Source organism: Aulonocara sp. 'chitande type north' Nkhata Bay, linkage group LG6, assembly GCF_057382095.1.
Source record: "Aulonocara sp. 'chitande type north' Nkhata Bay isolate Kocher_YH1m ecotype deep benthic linkage group LG6, A_spYH_male_GT1.1, whole genome shotgun sequence".
NCBI lineage: Eukaryota > Metazoa > Chordata > Actinopteri > Cichliformes > Cichlidae > Aulonocara > Aulonocara sp. 'chitande type north' Nkhata Bay.
Genome location: NC_141349.1, coordinates 30412898 through 30439927, shown reverse-complemented (window position 1 = coordinate 30439927; position 27030 = coordinate 30412898). Strand labels below are relative to the sequence as shown.

Sequence of the window (27030 nt, the reverse complement as noted above, 5' to 3'; positions counted from 1 at the left end):
GATTAGTCAATCCCAGATTAGAAAAGATGATATGCTGCAGAATTGAAGAACAGCCCTGCACTGCACATATAAGCTACAGTGTGTGTGCGCACTTGTTGTGCATGATTCATGTTTCTGCACTGCTTGATTTTCCATGAAATGCAACTGGATTTTTTTTTCAGTTATTCTCCAACTTTTTCTGCAGCATGTAATATCAGCTGCTGTAACATCTATTACCCAACAACCCGCCCTGCCCGGCCGGCCTGCCTAAGTTTTCCCCAGTCACCTCATCATCAGCTGCTCCACACCTGCCCCTCATTTCCCAAATTATCTCCTGGTTCATCTTCAGGACCGACTATGCACTTCAGCTTCGTTTGTTATCATTAAAGCCACTTTCAGTTTCTCTGTCTGGATTTCTTCATCCAAACTGTGCAATTAAACCAAGTGGAAACAAACCTCCAGGGCTGAAAGAAATTAAACCAGCAAAGAAGGGCCAAACTGAAGTTCCTTAAATGGCCACTTGAGGCTGACTGAAAACATGAGTCAATCTCCATAAACTCCTATTTTAACCCTTTCACGCACAGCGGTCACTACAGTGGACAGCTATTTAAAGGCTGTTTTCTTGTATTTGTGTCAGTGTTGATGGTATACCTGCATATAAACCACTATATTGGACACTGATTCGTCACTCCATACACAGCAGTTGTCCATCTAAGTGGATATGTAAAAAAAAACCTCTTTGAAAAGTACATGTTTAAAAAGTTCAAAAATATTTTTTCATGCCTAAAGATGAATAAAAAAATAATAATAATAATAGGTACAAAAAAATAATTTAGATCTATAAAGCCTAATTCCCTTCTCTGAACTTTAACGCATTACTTATTTATCAGGTATTTGGGCATTAGTCATCTCTCATTAAATGAGAGATGATTAATGATGATCTCATTAATCATCACCATATTAGGGATATCCACTCACTCTGACATCATATTGAACCAGGAGTAAAAAATAAAAAATAAAATAAAATAAAAAAATAATAATAAGTATATATATATATATATATATATATATATGAAATTGAATGACAGAACCCCTGGAGTCTAGACGCTGGTGATGATGAAGAGCAAGACTTGGGTAAAGCTCAGACTTGGGTGAGGTGGAGATGGCGAGGAAATGGGTTGCATGAATGAGAAAGAGAGAATGACAGAGAGCACGGATTTAAACCACAGAGTGAAGGCTGATTGGCTCAAAGATGACTGAGGGAGAAGATGACTGGACAAGATTGGAGTAATGACATTGTTGAAATTGACCAACGTTTTTCCTGCCTGCCTGATCCTTTTTTTTTTAAAATAACTGTAATGACAATAACCATCCGAACATGGTATTACCAAATTTCTATGGACAATTTCTCACTTCACAGAGAGAGCAAGATAGATGGTGAGCGAGAGATGGGTTTAACATGCACACAGCGTCAGCACCTTTACAGAAATCGCTTTGTGCATTTATTTTAGTCAATATTTGACTTATTTACTGACAAAATGGAGGCTTCTTAAGTTTTCCAGCTTGGTCTTTTTTCCTTACATCAGTTATAACAAACTGATGGTAACAAAACTGGAGGCATCATATTCGATTTGGTTTCATTCCACCCTGTACAATAGTATAACATCTTCAACAGAGGCCTGTGTATTTTATATGACAATGATCTGCAGTTCTGAACATCAGTAAATTTAATCCACTTTACAATTTGTATCCCATTCAGGTTGTATAATGACTGTTGTCAGGTGGAACAAAATAACCTGGCAACATAAGTCAAGAATGGTCAAAGACAAGACAGTTTGAAACATCTTAAAGGTCTCAGCTGTCTGTGTCACTAGACTGCAGTTATATTTCTCCCAGACAGCAGGACAGGGATATTCTTAACCACTGATGACATTCCTCACCACCTGAATCTGTGACTCTGCTGTCGTGAAACTTCTGGTGCATGGACGCCAGACTGATGGAAGTTCACACAAGTGGCTGTGAGGAATGTCAAGTTACAGCGATGTGGCTGTGCATCTCATCTCCAGCTCTGAGACATGCTCGTGCCTCCTAATTGGAAAATTCTTCAGGGGGTCCTCTTGTGCTTTATGTCGACGGAGAGCTGCACAGACTCACCAGTGCCTCAAAATCAGAGGATTTAAGCGTCACAGAGCTGTAATTTGTGTTGGCCTGTATATGCTTGGCCTGCCTTTTTTGAGTGTTACATTTTTGTTGGGGCAAAGTTAAGAGGATTTTATGCATTTAGGACCAATGTCTAAATTACAGGAGGTTCATGAAGGAAAAGAAGGGCTCTTTAAATTTAAAAGTGATTGTCATCTGGATAAAGCAAGAACAGTGACACGAAGCAAAGGTGTACCAGGCCCGCTGCTGAAATGCAGGGCAAAAGCATTTCTGTTTTTGTGCACCAACCAACAGAATATTTTACCCTGTAATGAGAGAGATGAGTTTACCTTTTGGGCTCTGTGCTTAAAATAGCTTTCTATTCTTTTACAAAAGGAAGCTGTTTTGAGTTGTAATTTGCTTGTGTTTGTGTATTGTGAAGGAAATACCCAAATGCAGGACAAAAAAAGAAAAACTTCCAATGCACAGTCCCAAAAGGGCCTGTTTAGGCCCTTTTGGGACTGGGAAACAGGGGACTGGGAAACAGGCACATCTACCTTTAGGTAGATGTGCACACAGACACCACAACAAAGAGCAAAGGTGAAGGACTGGACTATTTATCCATATGGGGTAATCAGGGAAGTGGAAACAGCTGGAGGAATGAGACACAGGTGTGGGTAATCAAGACAATTACAAAGGAACGCAAAATTCAAAGCTAGGCACAAAAGAGATCTACCAAAGTAAAACAGGAAACAACCCAAAAGATGACAACTAAGTGTACAAGACAAATGAACAAAATGATACTGAACTGTATATGACGGGAAACAATGAGAAAGTTGAAACACAGGCACCAAACTCCATAGATATAGCAAAACTACAATAAAACCAAACAGAAATACATAAGGCTAATTCAACACTACCAAGAACTGAATGTCAGATCAGGACAGTAAAGCAACAAAACTACTTACTACTTTGAATTTTCTAAAATGTTAACCCCGCCTTAGCCATCAGCAGAATGGTACAGATGTTAGCTATCAAGACAACACAGCTCTGTCATGTTTTAAGTTTTGGACTCCAGCAGTAGGAATAAAATCCCTGATATATTTGTTTTAGGGGCCTGTATACCATACTATAGTTGATCAAACATCTGATCAGTTTGAATACAGGTGAACTCACAGAATATGCATTATCCTGACATTACAAGCAGTCTCCAAACACCAGACATAACAATGGACACAACACTTATGTGAAATTTAGTGGGTGAATACTTATTACTATGTAAACACTAGGGGTGCAACGATACTCATATCGATATTGAACCGTTCGATACAGTGCTTTCGGTTCAGTATGCATATGTATCGAACAATACAAAATTTTTATTTATTTTATCAACTTTTCTTCTGACGATGCTGTCTGTGTTGAGAGCTCAGTGGATCTGCGTTCGACTACTCCGCCTAGGCTGCACTGACGAGTGCAGATCCACTGAGCGCAGCGCAAGCTAGCAAGACAGAAGCTAAGCTCGTTGCAACATGGCAACTGCCTCAACGCTACCCGAAATTGAACCGCCCCCACCCTCATTCAGATCTGGCGTTTGGAACTACAGTATCTTGGTTTTCATGTGAAGCATGACCCTGATGGTAAGCGGCACGATCTGATCCTCGTGTTGGTGTTGTTCCCAGATCATCATACTAAATGTTGTTACAGGATCAACATTGCAAGTGACCAATCAGAATGTTGTGACGTCATACTTTTGCAACTTCGGGTAAAACAAAAAATTGTACTTAAGCTGCGAGAAACCACCTCTGTCCGTTGATCAACGGACCCTGACCCTAACCCTAACCGTAACCCTTTAATAAACAGTAAGCAGAATTGATATTGTCCTTGCAACATTGGAATTTCATAAATGCACGAATGGCTTGGCGCGCAAAAGAATAACATCACAACAATGTGATTGGTCACTTGCAATATTGAACCTGGAACAACATTTTCATGATGGTCTGGGAACAACACCAACACGAGGATATCAGATCATCCTGGTAAGCGCGTCATGGACAAAAGTAAAACTGTATGTCGGACGTGCCACACTCAATTGGTGGGAACTTCGTGCGTTAGCTCATTAACGTGTTGACGCTGTCCAGCCCCACGCACGGGGCGATCCACGGTAACACGTTAACGGAGATTTGCCGCGTTATGGCGTTAATGTCATTTTAACGAGATTAACGCTGACAGCACTAGTGGGAACACAACAAATATGACTGCACATTTACTCCGACATCATCCTAGTGCAAAGACAAGTGGAAGCAGACAACAACAAGCACGCATGCTACAGACTTTACCCGAGTCATTTAGACAGCCGTTAGCACACGATTCTCCTTATGGGACCTGATATGTTTAATATGCTGCTGAGAATATAGCCCAGAAGAAGCGTATAGTATAGCTTTTATTTTGGAAAGAGCCATTTCTCTGTAATAAACTCTCTTTTCCAAAGATGAGTGATTCCTCAATCAGATATATATATATATTTTTTAATACTTTGTTGTTTCAGCAACATTAAATTTAAAAACTGTACTTTTGAGTTAAATTATATATTTATAATTTTAATAAATGACAAATTAAAAAGGCACGAACAGTTTTTTGTATCGAAAAAATATCGAACCGTGACACCAAAGTCTCGAACCGAACCGTGAATTTTGTGTATCGTTGCACCCCTAGTAAACACTTTTCCAGATTATAACAGAAAGTTAATTCAGTCTTTTATGTTTTTTGCCCCGATCTCATCAGAATATCCTCAGAAAGCCTGGGATCCCCTTTTCCAGTTAGTAATACCAAGATCACCTCACTCAGGAAGCATCTTTGACAGATGAATGAATGAATCACCACATTTGGCTCATTTTTATGCATAGGAACAGCAGCTTTGCTCTGACCATAGCACGCTAATCATATCAGAATAAATTGTTTCTGGTCACATAATGAATCTATGTCCGCTGCTTTCTCTCCTTTAAGTTCTTGCTTTCCACCACTTCCAAAAACCTGGAGGTTGTCTGGCTCTTAAGCTGTCGAATACTGCTCTTTGTTCACTAATCACTAGCTTTGTAATTCTGTGCCGAACAGCTGTGGGTTTATCAGAGCCTGTTCAGCTGTTGAAGATGCTGATAAGGACAACAACAGTGAAGCTGCTCCAAAAAAAGACATTATTAACAGAAACCATTAACACTGAGGGGCAAATGTAGAATCAGATAAAAGTTCTCTTTGGTTTTCATTAAAATAAGGTTACAACACATAAATATCAATTGGTGCCCTAAAAAATAACAAAAGGCAAAAAGATGAAACTCACTAATCAGCTTCATTACAGCTGAACTGCATGCAGCGAGCCTAAGCAGAGCGCATACTGGTGCAACCTTCCTCACCGATAAAGCAGCTTGAGATACACAGAGGGGATTTCTTAACGAGCTCCACTCATTTGTGTCAGTTTGTGTTCTGAACACCTGATGAATCCCAATAAGTCAACGCCTGCTGACAGAGACGGATGAGCACGAGCGTATCGGTGTGGAATCCTGATTTAATCATGGAACAGAAGAAGGAGCTGAGATCAGGGTATCAGCCGAGATATAAATCCCTGGCATTATATTTTTGGCTTTTGTGTGTTTTCCGCGTGGTGTCAAAGTGGAGTTTGTCCAGGTGTGTTTGCCCCCGGGATGTGATAAGCCCACATTACTGGCGCTCTCTGAAAATGACAATATGTGGCAGTGAAAAAAAATGTGTAGCCATGGTGACAAGTCAGTGTCCTGTCGACCATGGTTGAGCGCAACGGATGCACTCGTGGGAGACTGACTATTTTCTGATTCTCATGATTTTGTTTACCTGTTTCACCTGTTCCTATTACACTCAAGCCAGGCAGCAAGAGAGTAACGTTGATTTTTCTGAATATTACATCTATTCCTATGAGGCTGCAAGCACATTTTCAGTTCAAACACTGTACAGAAACCTAGAAGTATAACCTGAGCAGATCCTTTTATAAAACTCATTTTCTCTGTATTTAAAGAGCAACTATAAGAAGTCTTTGTCAACACTTTATAATCAAATGTATGGCTTGAATAAATTATCTATGGATTTGAAAAATGAAAATCTTCCTCCCTGCATGAACCTCCCATTGGAGCCTTATAGAGTCGGGAGAACCACGCCTGAGGCGTCAAGCAGGGAGCAGGCAACCATTAATCATTGATTAGGAACATTTACATCTAATTCCATTTAATCATCTCTGGTTCACAAAACAGTGAGACTGCCAAGCAGAGTCTCTATGCCAACTTGCAGACAGAATATTTAGAAGATTTTAGGAAGTTTCTGAAACACTGATAGCTAGATTTAACAGCTTTTATCTTTAATCTTAGAGTGATCATGCAGTTATCGACAACAACATTTAGATTTATTGTTAAAAAAAAAAGGCTTTGTGCTTCCGATAATATAGGCAAATATTATAGGCAGGTAACAAAAAAGCAGTTGAGGGTGGAGGTAAAAATATCCAGGTTAAAAATAAAATTACAACAAACAGTGAATGTTGCCACATTTACATTTAGAGCCAGATTAATGTGAAAGTAGCTTTTTCCAACTGCCTTTCTAAGTGTATACAAACGAAAAAAACATCTTTTTCCATGCAATAGTCTTTATTTATTCTTGTATTCTTGTTTATTTCAGCTGCTTCTAAGTGTGGTTGTATTTCAGTAGGGATGCATCCATAGATCTTCACACATTTCTCGTTTAGCCATGTGTGACAATTTCATCAATTGTGACATGTACACTGTGTCACTTCATGCCATGTTTTACCTCGTGTGAAACTGAAGAACAATTTTAACCAAAGAAAGACAAAGACTGCATTTCCCACCATAATCTGACAGTTCATTGTTTTTGTGGTAGTTTCCACCAAATCCACCAAAGTCTGCAAAGCTTCTTTCTCTAATGGGCCCAGCATTCGCCAGGCCTCCATGCATTGGGTGAAAGTCAGACTTTCATAATCACAGTGCGGGACATTGTCTCAACGTGTGGGAAGAAGGGAGAGAGGACTTAAAATGGTCCCACATAAAGAGGGACATCTGGACAAGCTGCGTGTGGTGGAGGGAAACACCTTTGGTTCATCTGACTTTGCTGTTTCATTAAAACCATTTTTAATTTAAAAACACTCGCTAATGTGTACTCATGCACTATATACACAAAACAAAAGGTCATAAAGTAATCCACTTAAACCATGTCACAGTTACAACCATATAAATGTGCAGGAACGTTTATGAGACCTAAAATCTTTTTTCACTCTGAAAGTTGAACTTCGATCATCATCTTTGTTGTTGTTTAATAGTTTAAGACTCTTCAAGTGCCAGGTCTCTTTCTTCAAATGTCTCTGCCATAAATCAAATTTCCCACTACAACGTTTTAGAGACGTGGCTGCATTCATCACTCACAACGAAACAGCCTGGAGATGAATGCTAGCCGGATGTAATTAATCACTACAGGAGTCTGTCATGCTGGTCCTCAAACAGTGGAAACTATTTCACACATTCACACATATCAAAATCTAAAATAACCACCACAACAACAGTAAGAACAACACACCTAAAGCCACAATAATGAACCACTGCACTAATGCAAGACCTCATTTTGCTGCTACTAAGCAACTAGAAATATCTGACTGTATCATTTGTATTACACATACATGTTCTTTCTGCATATTTGGTTGATGTTCTGTTAAAATGAAACTACTTCAAACATTAGAGACTGTTCATTTCTTTGCAAGTGCTTTTCAAAGCAAAAAAAAATAAAAACACCCAGTCCTGTGCCTCCCCACTGACGAGATATTTTGCCTGTAAATGATTCATCTTAAACCATAAAAGGTATAATACTGGGCCAAATTCTGTACAGCAGTACATCAGTGTAAGTGTATGTGCTGCACTATGTTATCTGGATCACGTTCAACCTTTGGCTGAGGAAAAAAAAAAACTTAATAACATCTATGCTGCCGGGTTTCTGCTGCTGTACTCGTCTCATAATGAAGTGGAACACGTCGCACCAGCTCGCCGATCTGCGCTCCACGTGTGGCCGAGAATTGATTTCAAAACGCGTTTCATTCATAGATCACCGAACGGGCTCGGCACAGAATTACATTTTTGATCTGCTGATATGTTATGAACCAGCCAAACCTCCCACTGAGAAGCAGCATTCGTCCTGTGAGCTCCACATTTATGAAACTCTAACACATTTCAGTCGGGGCTTGAAATTTTTGCTCTCTTTAGTTCTATATTTATTTAAATCTCTGCCTTTCCTTTAATGTCTTACTGAGCTGTTTTACATTTAGTTTTTTCTTCTTCTCCTTAAGAACTTCCAGTCATATCCTAACAAGACTTTTGTTGGAGGGTATGCTCAAATCATGAAGTTAGAGCCCCAGAGACCCCCACATGTGTGGGCTCCCTCCACAGCTTGTTTTTATGATATGGTTCCAGTGAATGATTTAAAGTAGGGGTGTCAAACAATGCCCGGGGGCCACAAAGACACAGTGCAACTCCTGGCCTCCTCTACACTTCTCCAGTCACTCTCTCAAATAAAGAGGATCTATTAAAACTAAACAGGAGCTTGGATCTTAGGAGGTGACCAGTTTTTCAAAACAAGCTTTTTGTGATTACTTCACACTTAGTTAAAGAGAATGATCCAGATGCTGGTAAAACACAGAACTGTGTTTAAAAATCCACGTTTGACTCAAGCAGTGAGTCAAACGCTCAAACCGTCTCATTACCGTCAGATGATCTTCACTTCTGCTGGAAGTTTGTTGGGACTTCCAGCGGCCAGAATGAAGACAAGGAAAATTTTCTCTTTCAGACAGGAAAAAAAACCTTTAACGTATATTAACAGTGTTGGGGAGTAACGGAATGCATGTGCCTCCGTTACGTATTTAAAATACAAAATATGAGTAACTGTATTCCGTTACAGTTACCGTTTAAAAAGGTGGTGTTTAGAATACAGTTACATTGTTGAAATAAATGGATTACACAGCGGTATTTTCCTGTTTCATATTGTCACGGGTCAGGATTGTTTGGGTTTTGTTTGATAGCTATGTTCTGTTGCTCCTGGCGGCAGCTGCCATGGTTACAGGGTGACGTGCTCTCTCTGCGACTGTGTTTCCTGGGTGACAGAGCGCCTTTTTGTTGTTGTGCTAAGTTAATAGGGAGAATGCTACAGGCATAGCCCTAAAGAATGTAGCCTCATGGGCAGTGTAGTCCGTGCTGCTGGGAGAATGGACTGCCATACCCGTTATGTGTCTGTGAGCGCGAGGAGGGAGAAAAAAGAGAGTGGAAAACTACGAGCTGTCATCGAGCAGAAACGGGAGCTGGAAGCATGTAAATATAATAATAACCACTGCAGCCAAGAAGAGTGCCTGACGAGCCCAGTTGTAAGTAAGCTATTAAGACTCGACTGTACGCTGTGTTCGTGTTTCCCTCCGAAACAATAAGTTCCGTTGGAGCAGCCTTTCAACGCCTCTCTCTGTCTCTCGCTAGCAAACTTGACGCAGACAACAAAGTAAAGCTACGTAGGAACCCGAGGTATTAGCCAGAGGTCCCTTTACTATGGTTCAGAGCCGCGGACCTTCAGTAATAGTAATAAATGTCATGGTCCTGGGTCGTTGACCCAGCGTTTTGTGTTTTGTGATTATTTCCCTCTGTTCTAGTTATTCTGTGTCCTCCCCCCTTGTGTCCGGTTCGGGTTCTAGATTTCCTGTTTTGTTCTGAAAGTCTGTGTCTGTTGTCATTGTGTTCAGCTTGTGTCCTCCAGTCATCATGTGTATTCAGATCAGCTGTTCTTCCCTCCTGTGTGCGATTACCCGATTACCTTGTGTGTGTGTGTATATATAGTGGGTGTCGGTCTGTGTTCGTTGTCGGCTCGTCTGTGTTTCTTGGTATCCTGGTCCTTGGTCTGCGTCTCTCTGCTCCGCTCTCCGTTTTGTAAGATTTCAGGTTTGCTCTTTAGTTTCTCCCAGTTTAGGTTTCCGTTTGTAATTACTCGTGCTTCATTGCCTGTTTTTGCCACTACCACCCTGTAAATAAAACGTCATTCGTATCATCAGTTTGCTGCATTTTGGGTCCTCCTTTTCCTCCACACCACACGGCTCCCTCCCCCAGCCGTGACAGTACGAGCCGACCAAACATGGACCCAGCGGCATCCGCACCTCCCGAGGAGCTTCGGGAGGAACTAATTGACTCTGTTTCCAGGTTGGTTAACCTATGGCTCGAGCATGAGGGGGAAGAGTGTCTCCGCGCTGTAGAAGCCAGGCTACAACAGCTCATCTCTGCTCACTCCTGGCTGCTGGACTCTCTTCACCCGCTCGCACAGGACTTCATACTCAACGAACTGCACCTTCACCCACCAGCCGCTACCGCTTCCCAACTCAGCCCGGCGGCGAAGATTTTGCCCGGCCCGCCGGAGGTTTTGCCCGGCCCGCCGGAGGTTTTGCCCGGCCCGCCGGAGGTTTTGCCCGGGAGGAAGCGACGATCGCGCCGTCGGCGCATCACCCCACAGCCGAAGACTAGGACTTTGGAACTGCCAGCTGTGGTGAGTGAAAAGGACCCTTTTTCTGTTTTGGACTGTGTGTCTGTTTATTCCGGGGCTGTGTTTTTTGAGTCGGCTGCCCTGCCGGTAGCTCAGTTAGCTGCCCAGCAGCCACTAGCTCAGTTAGCCACTCAACCGTCACCCCCATTACAGTCACAGCCAGACCTATTAGACACTTGGTTACAATCCATAGCTCAGTCAATAGCTCAGTTGACAAGAGACTCATCCGCCTTATTATCACCTATTCAGCCATCGTTGTCACCAACTCCTCCTGCACAACAAGTTAAGTCCATCCAACCCGGAAAGAACTATTTTTCACCTGTTCATGTCAAGCAGAGAGACACACCACATAATATTGTAATCAGTCCTCAAAAGCTGGCCAGCCCAGAGACTGTGACACACTCCAGGGCCTCCCCAGAGGCTGGGTCCCAGCCCCCGGCCGACTCTGGACCCCTGGAGATTAAGAAGCCAGCTGAGGACTGTATCCGGCTGTCGCTGCCCGAGCTGGGTCAATGCTCTGTGCAGCTGCAGTCTGCCTTGTGTTTGCCAGAGGCCCGTGTGCCTGCTGGTTCTGACCCGTACCTGCCAGAGGCCCGTGTGCCTGCTGGTTCTGAACTGTGCCTGCCAGAGGCCCGTGCGCCTACTGGTTCTGACCTGTGTGTTCCAGGGGCCCCGGTGCCCACTGGTCCAGAGACTGTTTTCGCTGGGGGGCCCGAGGAGCCCGTCCAGCCTCCTGCTTCGCCTGCTGGGGGGCCCGAGGAGCCCGTCCAGCCTCAAGACTCGTCAGCTGGGGGGCCCGAGGAGCCCGTCCAGCCTCAAGACTCGTCAGCTGGAGGTTCAGGAGAACCTAGCCAGCCTCCTGCCTCGTCAGCTGGAGGGCCCGAGGAGCCCGTCCAGCTGCCAACTGCAGCCTCATCATCCTCGCCAGCTACAGCTTCATCCACGCCACGGGCAGCAGCAGCTTCTTCCACGCCTGCAGCGCTACAGTCTCCGGCTTCCACGCCGTCGCCTGCTGCAGCCTCATCATCCTCGCCAGCTGCAGCCTCCGAGCCTTCATCCTCGCCCGGTGCAGCATCGTCATCTGCCTCGCCTGGCCCGGCTGCAGCATCGTCATCTGCCTCGCCTGGCCCGGCTGCAGCCTCGTCATCTGCCTCGCCTGGCCCGGCTGCAGCCTCGTCATCTGCCTCGCCTGGCCCGGCCTCTGCTTCAGCCGCGCCTGGTCCGGCCTCTGCTTCAGCCGCGCCTGGTCCGGCCTCTGCTTCAGCCGCGCCTGGTCCGGCCTCCGCTTCAGCTTCAGCCGCGCCTGGTCCAGCCTCCGCTTCAGCTTCAGCCGCGCCTGGACCAGCCGCTGCTTCGGTCTCGTCTGGTGCTGCGACGGCCACGCCACCTTCGGGTCCCGAACTGCCGCCTCGACATCGGCGGTCATCTACCAGGCCGCTGGTGGAGCGTCATCGTCAATATGGACGACCTCCTAGACGCCGCCGCTGCCTTCCGCGCGGTCGGCCTCCAGACTTGTGTCATCGTCGCCATTGCTGTCCGCACGGTCGGCCGCCTGAACGGTTTCCCCGTCGCCGCCGCTGCCGTGTGCACGGTCGGCCCCCTGAACTGCCTCCACTCCGCCACCGCTGCCTTCCGCTCGGTCGGCTTATGGATCTACGTCGCCGACGTGGCCGGCCTCAGAAGATGAACTGTCCTGGACTTCTGAGTTGTCAGCCTCCGGGCCGGCCTCCTGAACTGTGTTTTGTTCTCGTGCTCCAGCATGTGTGTTTTTGTTTTGGACAATTCTCTCGGTTCGCTGGAGCTTGTGTTGGTCCCTCCGTCCTGGGCCCCCGCCGCCCGCCCTGGGTTGGTCGTCTGTTTTTGTTTTGGGCTGTCTGGAGCCAGCCCTTGGAGGGGGGGTACTGTCATGGTCCTGGGTCGTTGACCCAGCGTTTTGTGTTTTGTGATTATTTCCCTCTGTTCTAGTTATTCTGTGTCCTCCCCCCTTGTGTCCGGTTCGGGTTCTAGATTTCCTGTTTTGTTCTGAAAGTCTGTGTCTGTTGTCATTGTGTTCAGCTTGTGTCCTCCAGTCATCATGTGTATTCAGATCAGCTGTTCTTCCCTCCTGTGTGCGACTACCCGATTACCTTGTGTGTGTGTGTGTGTGTGTATATATAGTGGGTGTCGGTCTGTGTTCGTTGTCGGCTCGTCTGTGTTTCTTGGTATCCTGGTCCTTGGTCTGCGTCTCTCTGCTCCGCTCTCCGTTTTGTAAGATTTCAGGTTTGCTCTTTAGTTTCTCCCAGTTTAGGTTTCCGTTTGTAATTACTCGTGCTTCATTGCCTGTTTTTGCCACTACCACCCTGTAAATAAAACGTCATTCGTATCATCAGTTTGCTGCATTTTGGGTCCTCCTTTTCCTCCACACCACACGGCTCCCTCCCCCAGCCGTGACAATAAATCACATTCATGTAGTTGTAAACAGCATGATAATATATTAAGTAATCCAAAGTATTCAGAATACGTTACTCTCATTGAGTAACGTAACGGAATACGTTACAGAATACATTTTGGGGCATGTATTCTGTAATCTGTAGTGGAATACATTTTAAAAGTAACCTTCCCAACACTGTATATGAAGCACTCATGTACTGCACTGTACTGCACACAGGTGATGTAACCTGGATGTAATGTTGTGTCGCGCAGACGCAGGGAACAATCAATTACCTGAACAGGCATGATTATGTAACATGCAGGAAACTGATCATTTCACCATTTCAGTTTCACTTCAGCCTGGCACATCTTGAACCTCTTGGTTGTTTGTAGTTAAAAACAGGTAAAACCAGAGGCTTGGTTTCCATTTTGATCCGAATCATCAGTGTGTACACAGTAATCTTTAAAAAACACAAAGACAGACAAATTTACAAGTAGAGTTTATTGATGGTCATGATTGATTTTCACCAGGTCTGCGAAGGTACAAGTCTGTGCAAACATGCTCAAAAACACTACAAAGCCACTGAATTCGCTCCCAGCAACAGTGTACAGTTACATATGCATATACAGTACTGAAATACACAGAACCCTCCTCAGAGATATATTTAGAAAAATATAAAGTCCTAACTTTCCAACTCATAGACAGGAACATTTCACAACAAAAACGCACAAGTCCACATGTGCTGTGATGCCCTTATTAGCTGAAAGGGAATGAACATGAACATATGATATGGATTGAATGAGCCAAAAAATTTACATTTTTAGATTAAAATAAGTGAATTATGTTGCAGTAGTAAACTTTGCATGTGAGAACATGCCCAACCGTGTGCGTATGGAAAGCAATGCAGCGATGTGTTTAACTAGGATGTGTCTACACATAATGCTGTGTGTTTATATTGTGGTGAGGTTCGTGCTGCACACAGATGGCGAGATGCAGAGAGCCTGCAGCTTTGAAAAGGACCGCAGTGCATTTTTAAACCAGATCATTCAAGACCAGCAGCAGTTTTACTGCCTCCTAAGCGATTTGAGCCCAAGTGGAAACAGTTTTCTTGACGTTTGTTTGACTCCTGCGTGTATTTTTATCCACCTGTCTGACTCATTGCTGTGAGAGATTAGCTCACAGCTCAGCTTGGAAGGGGAGCTTTCAGTAAACATTTGCAGGAGTCGAGAGTCGTTAAAGCAGCAAGTAGTGTTTTCATTTCATTATCTAAAGATCACAAAGTGACATTTTCTTATGGCGGGCTAATCAGTGAAACTGAGCCGCTATGTGAATGTAATACCTTGGGATGTAAACTAGGTATTTGTGAGATAAAGAAGTTTGTTCTCTGCTCCTGTGTGCATGTGGGACATTTCAAAGGAGATCCTTGGAGATATTTACCATACCTCCCCGTGAAGACCGCCTCGTCTGTCTAAATAAATCGATAACAAAAAGATGCTCTGTTCAAAAACAGAGCAAAAGAAAAAGTAAATTGCTTTTTTTATCAACGTCTGGTGTGCGAGTATTGGGAGATGACCACATAAGGACTTTTATCACACTGTTTTTTTTTTTGTTTTTTGTTTTTTTAATGCAATGTTTAGTTTTGTGGTTCCCTTATGTGTTCATTTCTGTGTCCCAGCTTTTGTTAATAGCTGCTCTTGGTCTGCTTCAAGTGTCGTCTCATTTGTTTACCGTTTTATTTTGAAGTCTAGCTTTCTTACATCAGTTTTGCTTCCTGCCTGTGCTTTTCTCCTGATTGTTTGCACCTCTGTTTGCCTCCTGATTGGCCTCCTGTGTGTATAAATTGCCCGATCTTCCTTCTCTTAGAGCTCAAAGTGGTTGTTAATACTCCCTTGTATTCTGCCTTCACGCGTGCCTGGAGTTTCTGTTGTTTGTCTCTTTGAAGGATTTTGTATTCCTTTGTCCTCAACCTGAATAAAGGTTAGTTTTGAATCCTACATTGATTCAGCTCTGTCTGTGAGAGAGGCATGTGCTAGTATATATTATTATTATTCTTCATTTAACTTCTTTAACAAAAGAATTTCAACCAATATGACCTCGCCCTCCGCTACCACGCCCCCTCACCCCATCGTGACCACGCCCTCCATCATGACCAAGTAGTATGCAACATGTGTGCAAAAGTAATATTTGAAGTCATCGCATCCTTTGATATTTCACAAAGTTATTATTATTATTTATTTTGTAGCGCATGCAATGTTTTATCCTTTTATGTCAATGATTTTGCTAAATGGACTGAATCGAATGCTGTTCTGTACATCAGGTGCGAGTGAGTTGTAAATATGATAAAGTTTGTAAAGTGAAAGCGATAAAGGGCCCATAAAAGAACACATTTAACATTAACCTTGAGCATCGTTTGGGTGAAGTGATAAGTGTGCAAGCTTCACTAAAATCAGACCAGTACTGTAGGCCTACGACACCTGATGACCGAGCTTCACCAAGGCATCAGTCTTTCAGTCAGATGAGCTAAAAACAAGCACTGCGTGTTTTCTTCACTTGGGCTCTTTGGTAAAAATTCAATCACACATCAGGGGGCTGTTTTTGTAAAGGATATCATGACAGAATAATATTTAAACCCACCGGTGCAAGACAAAAACAAAACACTTAGAACTTTAGAGAACGCTTTTACCAAAAACGCTGGGACGCTGTATAACATATAAACAAAACAGAATGCAAGAATGTGCAAATCTCAAACCCATATTTTATTTGTAGAAATGATCAAGCAGAGACATTTTAGGATTTCAGGAAAAACCTCTCATTTTTAGTTCGATGGCAGCAACACGTCTTAAAAAAAGTTGGAACAGAGTCACTGACATGCAAAGAAACCATCTACAAATGGAATAACCCAGGATATTGCTGGTCAACATAAACAGGCATGATTCTGTCATGGAAATCACTGCACGGGCTTCCAGAAAACATCGTCTGAACACGGATCACAATGACAGCCACTAAAAGCTCTCTCAAGCCAAGAAGAAGCCACATGTGAACACGATCCAGACACAGTGCCTCCTTCTCTGAGCCGAAGCTCTTTTAAAATGGACTGAGTCAAAGTAGAAACTGTTCTCTACTCAAATCATTCAAGATGTGAACTGACCCGCCTGCAGTCCCGACCTTTCAACAAAATGAAAAACACAACAAAAGAAGACACGGAACCTTTAAGCAGCTAAAATCCTCAATCAGACAAAATGGCACAAAAGTCCAGCAGCTGTTCTCCTCTGTTCCCAGATGTTTACAGACTGTTGTTAAAAGAAAAAGGATGCTACAGAGCGGTTATCACTGACTTGTCCCAACTTTTGAGATGTTTTGCTGCCATCAATTCAAAATGAGTTTCTTAAAAATTGTACATTTTCTCATTTTAATGATTTGATTTGTTTTGTATGTTCTATTATAAATAAAATAAGAGTTAATGAAATTTCAACTCATTGCATTTCTGTATTTATTTACATTTTTCACAGCATCCCAGTTTTTTTCCTTTGATTGTGTTGTGTGTTTGTAATCGAGAATCTGAATCTTCTTTCAGTCAATGAAAGACGTGTATGCACGTATATAGCGCTGTTGTGAATGACCGCGGTGGGTTTAATGCCAACTGTCCACTCGTAATTGTTTTCCTTCTCAGTGACGCGCTCCGAGCAGAGGCAATGGGAAGTTACAGTAGATGAATGGCCAAATGAGGAGGAGAGAAGACTCATTACCTCCTCATTAATGCCAGATGCTGATGCCGACGGGGGTCAGATGGGAGAAACAAGACGTCACTGCAGCAGACGCAAACTGCAGATTGGATCAAGTGTCCACCCTAAACAGATTTGCTGTGTGTGTTTGAGAAGATGGGGACTGCCAGCAGGAGCACATAAACTTCAAAGAAGGTGAGGTCAGGTAAGGTAACGAGAAGGCAGCACAGGCCACATTCTGTAATACTTGGATTTTTTTTTTTGCTTTCGACTGGTCAGAGATCTAAAGAAACCGACTGATGGCACTTCTGAAACAGATGTGTTTTCCACAGACCTCCAGAGTGGGTTTCTAAAGCCCTTAATGGAGACTTCAAAGCAGCATGACTCTCTGATCGGGTTTTAAAGATGTAAACTAAGCGACCGTCCTGTAAATATTCACATGAGAGACGTCTTACGGCATGCCTGTGGGTGAAAGTGTAAGCGTGCACCTGCTGATATTTTCCATCTCACTTTCACATTGTTAGTGTGTGTGTGTGCAATGAGATGAAATGAGGGGGGGGAAGCAAAGCCAGCCCTCTTTTACGCATCCACAGGTCGTGTCCTTGAGTTGTATACGAAGGTAGAAGAGTGTGCACATTTACTCACTGTACGCTTATACAAACAACACCTCAGTAAAGTTAAACAAGACATTAAATAGAGAGAAAAGGGGCCGCACGTCCCCTGAACATGAGGATATACTGAAGCAGGACACAAAGAGGATCTATTAACAGTCAGCAGCTCCATGGTCCCGTAGCCGGGGCTTCAACAACTAACTGCCCCCTCTAATAGCTAAAAGTCATTCTGTGTCTAAGCATTTCTTCCATCTTTCAAAGTATTGTGAAGTGTATTCATGTGCGTCGCCTTGAAACTGCAGGTTTCCACAGAAATGAACTCTGTTAAGTATAATCCGCATTTATTTTCAGAAATAAACGTCTTTTCTTGCTCCAGATGGATAAAATACATGTTCGTAAGAGCATGCCTGTCAAGCTTTGTGTTTCTGGATGTGGTGGGGTGGGATTTTTTTCTACAGTATTCTGATAAAACACATTAGACCTTTTGCTGCGTTTGGGTAGAATTTGACACATTTTAAATGACAGTTTTCATGGATGTCTATTTTTCATTCAAGCAAGGCTTCAAATTAGCTGTGCAGTCACACAATCCCATTTTATTTAGCTTTGAGAGAGTTCCTCCTAAGGCTAACCCCTGTAACAAGTTCCAAGAGGTTCCTATTATGTACCATAAACGTCTGGGGGACAAAGACTGCGGGAACATACCAAGCAAACATTCTCGACCCTGGACCTACTTTTCTAGCAAGAGATCCACGTTCAGCAACCGATTAGATCATTAGAACAAGCATATGTATTCAAAACCTATTCAAACATAGGTGATATAATCAAATATAATACAATTAAATTTCACCTTTTACTGTTTAATATGAAAAAAATGTAAGAATAAGCTAAAATTCTCTCATTCGTTGTTGTTGTACTCTAAACTGTTTTAAGATGCAGGGATTTTGAAAAGATAAATGTCTGAAATTGTTTTATTTATTTTAAAAACAATCATCAGTAGTTTGCATAAATGGAGAAGAACTATAAATGACCATTAACAGTTTTGTAGTAAATCGATTAGCTGTCAGTCAATTATCTTTGTTTTAAAAGGAACAAGGACACATGCATTTAATTTGTCCATTTAGCTGGATCTCTGTTTTACATGGAAACAACGTCCCCATCGGCCCATCTCTAGTTATTGTTAGCTGACAAAAGGTGATCTTTTTCAGTAATTTTTGTCTGGGAAAAAAATGCTGTGTTTTGACAGGTATTAAAGATTCCATAAGATACCATCATACAAGGAAAAATAAAAAATAAAAATAAAATATGACCATCAAGTGGACCATTATGGCAAAAGCCATAATGGTCTGCTTGGGAAAATAAATCTGTTGGAGTTTTTTCTTGGCCTTCAGACAATAATTCTGATTGCTACAGTGCCGGATAGGACATCCAAAAAAAGAAGTCTTCCACATTTTTCACACGTATTCTTTCGTCTTTTACGGTACTTGCAGGCTGCAGTTGCACTTCATATTTACAACTCTAGAAATATATTAACTTGCACAGCTAATGTCGATTAGCAAATTCTGCTTTTATCCTCATCTGTCTCTAAATAAAGTGCATCTGCCACTGCTACAATTTTGAGCCCTTTGCAAGAATGCAAAGCTTGACAGGCTTACAAACAGAAGGATTGGTCACCTTTTAATTGATTTTAGAAGTTCATTAACACTTTTGAAGCAGTCTTATCTCAGCAGGTGTATAAAATGGAAGATTTTATGCTACACAGAAAGTGACTGGTTGTGTGCCTCTGGCAGCAACAGCAGTGTGTGCGGATGTCGAACTGATAGTTAGCCTTAGCAGTGATAACACAGCAGAGCGCCACTGATGTAAGTGGAAATCTAACAGCAGTTAAATAAAAATGTTTGGCTACATTACTTGGTGTCCAACTGATCTGATCTCCGAGACGTGCAAAGCTTAGCACCAAAATGCATCCAAAAGAAGTTGAATAAAGAAACAAAATTGCACGGATTACCATGTTAATCTGATCCATGTCTGTGAAACCATCGTCGCAAAATCTCCATCAACATTTTAAACACATTATTTTGCCTCTCTTTAAACTTCATTGAGTCCACTGAAAACTTCTTTACCACCTCTTCTTCCCGACTCTTCACACTGCCGAGCTGGAGACCTGGAGCCAGCCCACCTCTGTGTAGGCCCCCGTCACATGCCAGTACACCGCCCCCATCAGTTTGGTCCACACCATCTGCACCTCTGCCGTGAAGAATTCTGGGAAATCTTCAGAAAACACCTCCAGCATCACACTGCTCAGGATCTGAGAGGAAGAGGTGACAAACAAATTTCATTAAGCGAGCCACAGAGAGACGGAGAGCGAGGGGAAATGTGGCTATTGAGATAATAAGGGCGGGGGTGCGAGTAATGCAGAAAAATTGTGTTCTGTGGGTAAAGCGGGAACAGCGTGATGGAGAAATAGGAATTCATTTCAGCGTTACAGAGAAGTGGGCGAGACAGGTGAGAATTGAAAATGATAACTGTAAAACATGAAAGCAGTGGGTGGACAGGCGAAACAAAGGAACAGAAATGACAAAGTCGAGAGAAAGAGCAGCAGAGGTGGCTAAAGCAAAAGCACAGAGAGAGAAAGCTCAGTGTAAGTGTGGCAGCCCGCCATAAAGTCAGCTGACCTGGGCAGAACTGGGGCAATAAAACCAAACTGCTGATGCTGATTTAACAAAAGCTTCTCAACACGAGGTTATGAGGGGGGGGGGGGTTCTATCAAAGCTTTGAGTCATATTTGACATGTTATGTGACACCAAACAAAAGGATTTCTATCGGCTGAGCAGCTGCATGAATGTGATATGGATGAAAGTTACCGTGCTGGCAAAATCAAAACTATAGCCCTCTTTGTGTGGTTTTACCTGGAGACATAAAGTAATTTGTTACAGATTTGCAACAAAGAGGGGATATGCCGAACATGGTCACCTCAGACACATAGCTCCGGCTCTGAGCACAGAAGCCCCGCCTACCATCTATTCAAGCCTTCTGTTTGCAAGGAGCTACAACAGCTCGTTTTAGAACAGAGGCTGAAGCAAGGCTTAGCTTCTCATAAAACGTGGACTAAAATAGTGTGTTTAAGGTTTGTTATGAACAGGTAAAAATAATTAATTATTATTAATGTGATTTATGTAAAAGCTGTTCCAGTAGAGTCCAAGACTACATCCTATATGGAGCTGAACACATGACGTCTCCATAGGAGGAAGCACAAAACATGCTGGGAACGTGCTGGAGAGGTTGAAGCTTTTAGGACATAAATGTATCTTTGTTTGTTTTGTGTTGGGGTTTTTCCTTTGTTTGTTTGGTTGGTTGGTTTGGGGGGGGGGGGGGGGGGGGGGGGGATTATTGCTAAACTGTCAAAGCATATGAGGCTTTGTTTTCTTCTAAACAATCTTCAATGGCAATAGAGGATATCCACTTTGTCTCCCTCTTTCTAAAAAAATCCTTTACATGAACGTATGGCCTTCAGTTTACTTGGGTGAGAGAATATATTGTATAGAGTAAAAGACCTAATCTTCCCATTCGTAAGACCACAGATTAGAAATTATCTAATCAACTTGAAGGTGAGGCTAACTGTCACTCAAATGTGACGACAGTTGGAGTTAAGAATTACCAAATAACCCAACGTGTAAGTCTTTGGACTGTGGGAGGCACAGGGAGAGCATCAAGCTCCACACTGGGGTGTCTCCAGCTTGCTAGTGGACTCAAACCCAGGACCGTCTTGCTGTGAGGCAACAGTGTTAACTGCGGCACCACTATGCCACAAACCCTTTATCTTATTAAACTAAATGAATAAAGGTAGTTGATGATGATCTGGTAGGATTTATTTCTGTATCCTGCCCAGTGGCTGGCATGAAGAATGTGATCAGTGAACAGTGTGGGCTCTCGTATTTCATCCAGTTATTAGATCTAAGGACTTCTGGTTGTATCGATGTCTGTACGGAGCGTTTGGACATTCAGGAAGCAACTTGGTGCTTCCTTGAGTCACTGCGGTTTTGTTTTATATTTCTCAAACATAAATGTTGCAGTATACAGTCCTCAGAGGTGATTATCAGGTCATTGTGTTTGTTTGGTACCTAATTCGCTTGGACAAACATCTGGATGTTCTCCTTCAGTCGTTGTTGCTTGTTTCTTGTTCCCATATCTCCCCACTGTTCCTTGTACAGAGCTTCTTAGTTTTTTCTCACTTATATGTGCAGCACCTTCAGTTTTACCACCTGGCTGTCAGTTTCAGTTTTGTCTCAGCTATTAAGCCAACCTTAAAAAAAACACACACACAAAAAAAACTTCAGGCCATAATGTGACACATTATGAAAAAAAACAGGAAGTATGAAATGTATGACTGGCCTAAAAAAAAAAAAAAAAAAAAAAAAAAAAAAGTCGGGCGTTGAACACGTGAGGTTGAAAATTCAAGGAATATACAGTGGGACTAATTTTTTTAATGACCTATTCACAGAGTGATCAATGCAGGTCTAATTGGTGGTAGAGTTTTCTCTCGTTACTGTTGCGTTTATGAACCAACACAACATTCAGAAGACTTGAAGAGAAATAATCTACTTCCCCCGTCAGATGGAGCAGGAGGAACACTGAATGTAACACAAGTGTTATGTAAAAACATGAGCTGTATACAAAAATGAGTTTAAGACATTTTTAATTGGTTCTGATTCTGTCTACGCTTCTCTAAAAGCTAACTTTTTAATGTGCTCCAGGTTTGTGGAAAACTGTATTTACTTGTGAAGCACCTTACACATATAAGTTTTTACAGAAAGCTATAGGCAAAGTAAAGACTGATGTTGTTGCTGGGTTTTTTGGGGTTTTTTTTTGGTTGTTTGTTTGTTTTTTTAAATTGTGCATAAAACTTTTTTTAATTTAAAAAGATAGCAAGAGAGAAGGTTCACATGATGGTAATGTGGACAGTGGAAATATTGGAGAAAGGATGTTGAATATTGAGCTGCTAGTCGGGAGGAAAAGATTCAGAGGAGATTCATAGATGTAGTGAAGGAGGCAATGCAGAGAGTTGGTGTGACAGAGGAGGATATTTGGGATAGTGTGAGAGAGACATTAACTCCTGCGGCATGTAGTTGTTTCTTAAGTGGCCGCTGTTATTTTACTGTTGTGGGTTTTTCTATATAATGTATTTGTTTCACTTTTTTTGTTGCAGTGGTTGATATGTTATGGGACCAAAAAGCTGCCACCTGGCATTTCTCTCACTTGTAAAGGAGATTTGATCTTAACAGGACTTATTAGTGTCACAGCTCTCCGCATATATACGTGTCTTTTTTCAGGAATTTGGACTGTTCGTCCACATATAAATCACTGAAAACTAATTTTCTGAAAAACTCCAGGGTGTAGATTTTCAGAAGGATTGTTCCCCTGCTAAATAAAGGACTGAATCTTATATCAGATGAGGATAGGACATCCCTCTCCCAAAAGTCCAGCCGTTGGTCTTCTCATTTGTCAGATGTTTATGGACTATTGTTAAAAGATTAGGGAATGCTCAATATTCCACGATTCTTTGTTTTCTTAGTGTATAGATAGCTTCATGTATTTCCCCCTTAATTGCCTCAGTTTAATAGTGGGAGTTTAATTCTTCCCACAGTGCTCTATCCTCTTGTGTCAAGTCTCCTGTAGTAAATCCCTGTATGCATTTTCCCACTTCCTGTTTTATCTTGTGAATTAGTGTTCCTTGTGCTTTGCTTCCAGCGTGCTTCCCTTGTCTCGTCTGTGATCTAGTTCAACTGTTTCATTTTCCTCATCTCTCTCCACTTCCCCAATCCTTCCCCGATCCAGGCACTGTTGGATCCTTCTCCATGTGTTTTCAAGCTTTTGTTTCTGTATTTTTCCAGGTTCTCTTTTTGGACTTGTGTTTTACCTTTTGAATTATTTCAAACAGCTTGCTTTAAGATCAGTCTTCCTGCGTCTGTGTTCCTGCGTCTGTGTTAGGGTTAGGATTAGTAATGTAAACATCATGATCAGAATGTCTGGCAGGCAGAGAGTGGACCCAGAGTGCAGGACTCAACAGATGGAAGCAAACTTAAAATCACAGCTTTATCTATGCTAGCAAAAGCAACACAGGGTTGAAAAGGAACAAGCTTGAGGCTAAACAGATGGACAGAGGCACACACACCATGAGAGAAAAGAAGGACACACAGATAATATGTACACAAGAGGAGATTAGGGCAGAGTGGAGACACCTGGGAGCACAGCTGAACAGAATGTGGCAAAACAAAGCAAAAAGAGGAAGCACATGAGCAAGGGACTATCAAAATAAAACAGGAAGTAACATATGCTGAGACCAGGACTAAGACGTACAAGCTTGGCAGAACAAACAATGGAACGGGACACAAAAGGAGACAGAAAGGGTAACAAAATATGGAGATACAACTGATGATAAGACACAGAGATGAGACTAGGACAGAATGAACACGAAAGGCAACAAACTGCTTCTTTCACAAATTTCCCAGCTTTGGATTTCATTATTATAAGATGGTTTGGATTGAGAGGTTCAGTTGCCTTTGGGTAACTGATACCATCAACAGTCAAGAGGTGACTATTTACAATAGACTTGGCTTCACAAAACAGAGTTCAAAGAGAGCCATCATCCTCCTGCACACTGAGCAGTAGTGGCGTTCAGCATGTTATGAATGGTCCAAATGTGGCGTTCCCAGACGCCACCTGCATGACTTGCAGAAGGAGCATTGAAAATGAACTCCCACTATCTGTCTACCAGGAAAGCTTCCAGTGCCTGTATGTCACATTACTTGAGAGCTTTTCTGAATTCATTTTTAGCTCCTTCGAAGTTTGTGCCCTGGTTACAGTGAGTTGGCAAACAGCTCCTCTCAGGCTAATGAAGCATCTAAGTGCATTTATCGATGCATCTGTTGATAAGTCTTCTAGCGTCTCAATGATTATGGTAGGATCTCAGGTTCCAGTAAAAATTTGTTGTGACAGAATGTCTGCTGCGCAAAGACCTCTCGAGGCGTGGTCAGCTGCGACTGAGCTAAATTGAGCACATGGAAGCATGTAGCATAACTATAGAAAGAGAGAGAATTTACAGACATCTAAAAATGTAACTAATGTTGTACCAAAGACTTTTATGCAGCTTATTCTTGTTAAGCGCAAGACAAGCTGCTCTATACAGGTTACACGTCTGAATGTCTCTGTCATTCACGCTACTGCGCACAGAGCTCCAACAACTCCAGTAACGGCAATTTTATGGAACAGACAAGCGGTTTACTACATGAAGTAATAAAACAAGAAGCAAGAACTAGAAATATAAATAACTACAAGGCTCTAAGAAATACTAAACTCAAGGCAAATATAGAGCTAGAACATAAATATTCCTTAAATCCAAAAGAACAAATCATAAATCCAAAAATAAAACTCAACACAGGGTTAAAGATCTGGGACTAAATTAATGCATTTGTTATTATTGGTTTTTACGCCCATGCATGTTTTTACATTATACAGAACAACGATTACAAGATAAACTTGATGCTCCATAAAATTCTTCCATAATTTGTTTGCATGTGTCTAAGTAAAGATTGAAGCCTCCAGCTTCACAAAAGCTTGAAGTATTTCTATTAAAAACACACACAAAGCAAAACACTGCAGCTACATTTGAGAAATAAAACAGAAAAACAAGTAAAACAGGAATTCTGTCCTGAGTAAAGTGGCAAAAGTGAAATATCCCCCATGATATTAGACTGGTAATGAGACAATTCTTTGGGCTGCTTTGATAATTGAAGGGGCTGCTGAAGCAAGAAAATACCTTTATTAAACTGCTAGTTATTCAGGATAGAGAACCCCTGACAATAATCTTTTGCCGTGCTTTGTTTCGCAGACAACATGTTTAAAAGTGTTTAAAACAAAGTCTGAAAAAAAAAAGCCCAAAAAACGGGTCATTTTCGAAAGTTACCTTAAAGTACACGGGTTCCACTTTGTGTTTGATAGCGTGGGCTTTTCCCACCAGGGCCAGCACCGACGACACCTTCTCAGGGTCGTGGAGGTTTTCCACCACACTGTTGATGGCATTCATCACCCTGCAGGCATGCTGCCGGAGTTGGCTGCTCCGTGCCATCTCCTCAGGATCCTCCAGGTGCTGAAACTGGCTAAAATACTGTTTGGCCGATGGGAAGTTGACAAAAAACCTAAAGAGGTGAATAAAATTCATCATCAAAATATGAAAGCAAAATTATTTTTTTTTACATTCCAGGTTGATGTGTGTGAATGAATACGTCAGTGTTTTTACATTTTGGACTAGTACTGTCCACAGAGGATGAAGTCTGCTGATCAATTTCTGATTTTTACTTGGGAACCACGAATAACCACATAATAATATATGCAGCACCCCTTTCTAAAACTACCATTTCTAAAAGTAGCAAAAGTCAGTTATTGTTTACAGTTTTTGTTATTTTTCTACACAGACTTAAAAAATCAAATGAGGGAAAGATTCAGAATAAAATACGGCTTATCGTCCCGAACCCCTCATTCATCAAAAGCTTGTACTCAAACATATGACTGTAAGTTAAAAATAATAGTTGAGATTGAACTGTATTTCCATTTCTATCAAAATTCAGGAGCTCCATAGTTCAATTAGATTTTAATTGGTCGCCTTAAGGTGGTTTATATTGTAAGGTAAAATATTAGAAAGAAACTCAAACAACCACACAGACCCCTATAAATAAGCACTTGGTGATGGTAGGAAGGAAAAACTCGATTTGAACAAAAATGTCCTACAAAACCAGGCTCAGGGAGGCATTTGGGGAAGGGGAAAGAGTAAAGAGCAAATGAGTTCATTAAGATATGACGTGGTAGGATTATTCGAAATGTGAGGAAAAACATGTTTGTAAGCAAAATTCAATTCTGACTTTAACAGGGAGCAAAAGAAGAAAAGCTAATATGGGAAACATATGGTTCCCCTTTCCAGTTCCAGTTAGTATTTTTGCTGCAGTGTTCTGGATCTCCTGAAGGTGTTAATACAAGACAATGATGGCGTGAGTCAAATGGAACAAAAGTCCGCTCCTGTATTGATGAGGTAAACGGCTGCCAACATGCCAACACACACACACAAAGATCATGGGCAGGCAACCATCTTCTCACTCGTGGCTGCAAAGCCTATAATGTCTGATCATCCAGCAAATAGCAGAAAAGGGGCCAAAACTGCACTTGCAGCTGGCTCATTTATGATTAATGCCATGAAAAGAAAGCCCCAAAGTTTCCACTACACTTTCAAGGTGTCATCCTTTAAGACTCTGATGACTTGGGGACAAAGATTTGACATGTCCACTGTAATCATTAAGGACAATTACAGGATTCAGTATATAACATTTTAAAGCCTTGAAGATAAAAAGCTTGTTATTTAAATAACTGAAGACTCTGAGGAACATTTGATTGAATTCACACATTTTCCGTGGAGAGAAAATGTGGTTTTAAAGTCTTTGAAACAGAGAAACAAGAAAAAAATAAACTTTTACAAAGTGGAATGAAGTAATCAGTGTTCTTCTCTGCTCACCGACAGTAAGTGTACTAACAGGATTTCTTT

The 27030-nt window shown here is 42.0% G+C and overlaps 2 protein-coding genes across 2 annotated transcripts in view; one reads left to right on the top strand and one right to left on the bottom strand.

Annotated features, from left to right (window-relative positions):
* Positions 1 to 9773: 9773 nt before the first annotated feature.
* Positions 9774 to 17217, top strand: LOC147328090 (uncharacterized). The gene is made up of 5 exons (XM_086297421.1): positions 9774 to 11466; positions 12026 to 12260; positions 16782 to 16892; positions 16987 to 17038; positions 17166 to 17217. Exons 1-5 carry the CDS (start codon positions 10300 to 10302, stop codon positions 17215 to 17217), a joined length of 1617 nt encoding a protein of 538 aa, XP_086153547.1. The 5' UTR covers positions 9774 to 10299.
* cygb2 (cytoglobin 2) overlaps positions 13518 to 27030 on the bottom strand; it is a 37216-nt gene continuing 23703 nt past the window's right edge. Inside the window, exons 2-3 of the mRNA XM_086296246.1 lie at positions 25405 to 25636; positions 13518 to 19749 (exon numbers count right to left, since the gene is read on the bottom strand). Of these exons, the coding sequence (XP_086152372.1) occupies positions 19585 to 19749; positions 25405 to 25636 (397 nt within the window). The 3' untranslated portion in view covers positions 13518 to 19584. The remainder of the gene's footprint in view (positions 19750 to 25404; positions 25637 to 27030) is intronic.

Bases quoted from the DNA above. Each gene is read 5' to 3' on its own strand.
- LOC147328090 (XM_086297421.1), top strand. From the start codon at position 10,300: ATGGACCCAGCGGCATCCGCACCTCCCGAGGAGCTTCGGGAGGAACTA. The intron at 12,261-16,781 runs GTTTCCCCGTCG...TTTCCTTCTCAG, and splicing joins CACGGTCGGCCGCCTGAACG to TGACGCGCTCCGAGCAGAGG. The intron at 16,893-16,986 runs GTCAGATGGGAG...TGTGTGTTTGAG, and splicing joins AGATGCTGATGCCGACGGGG to AAGATGGGGACTGCCAGCAG.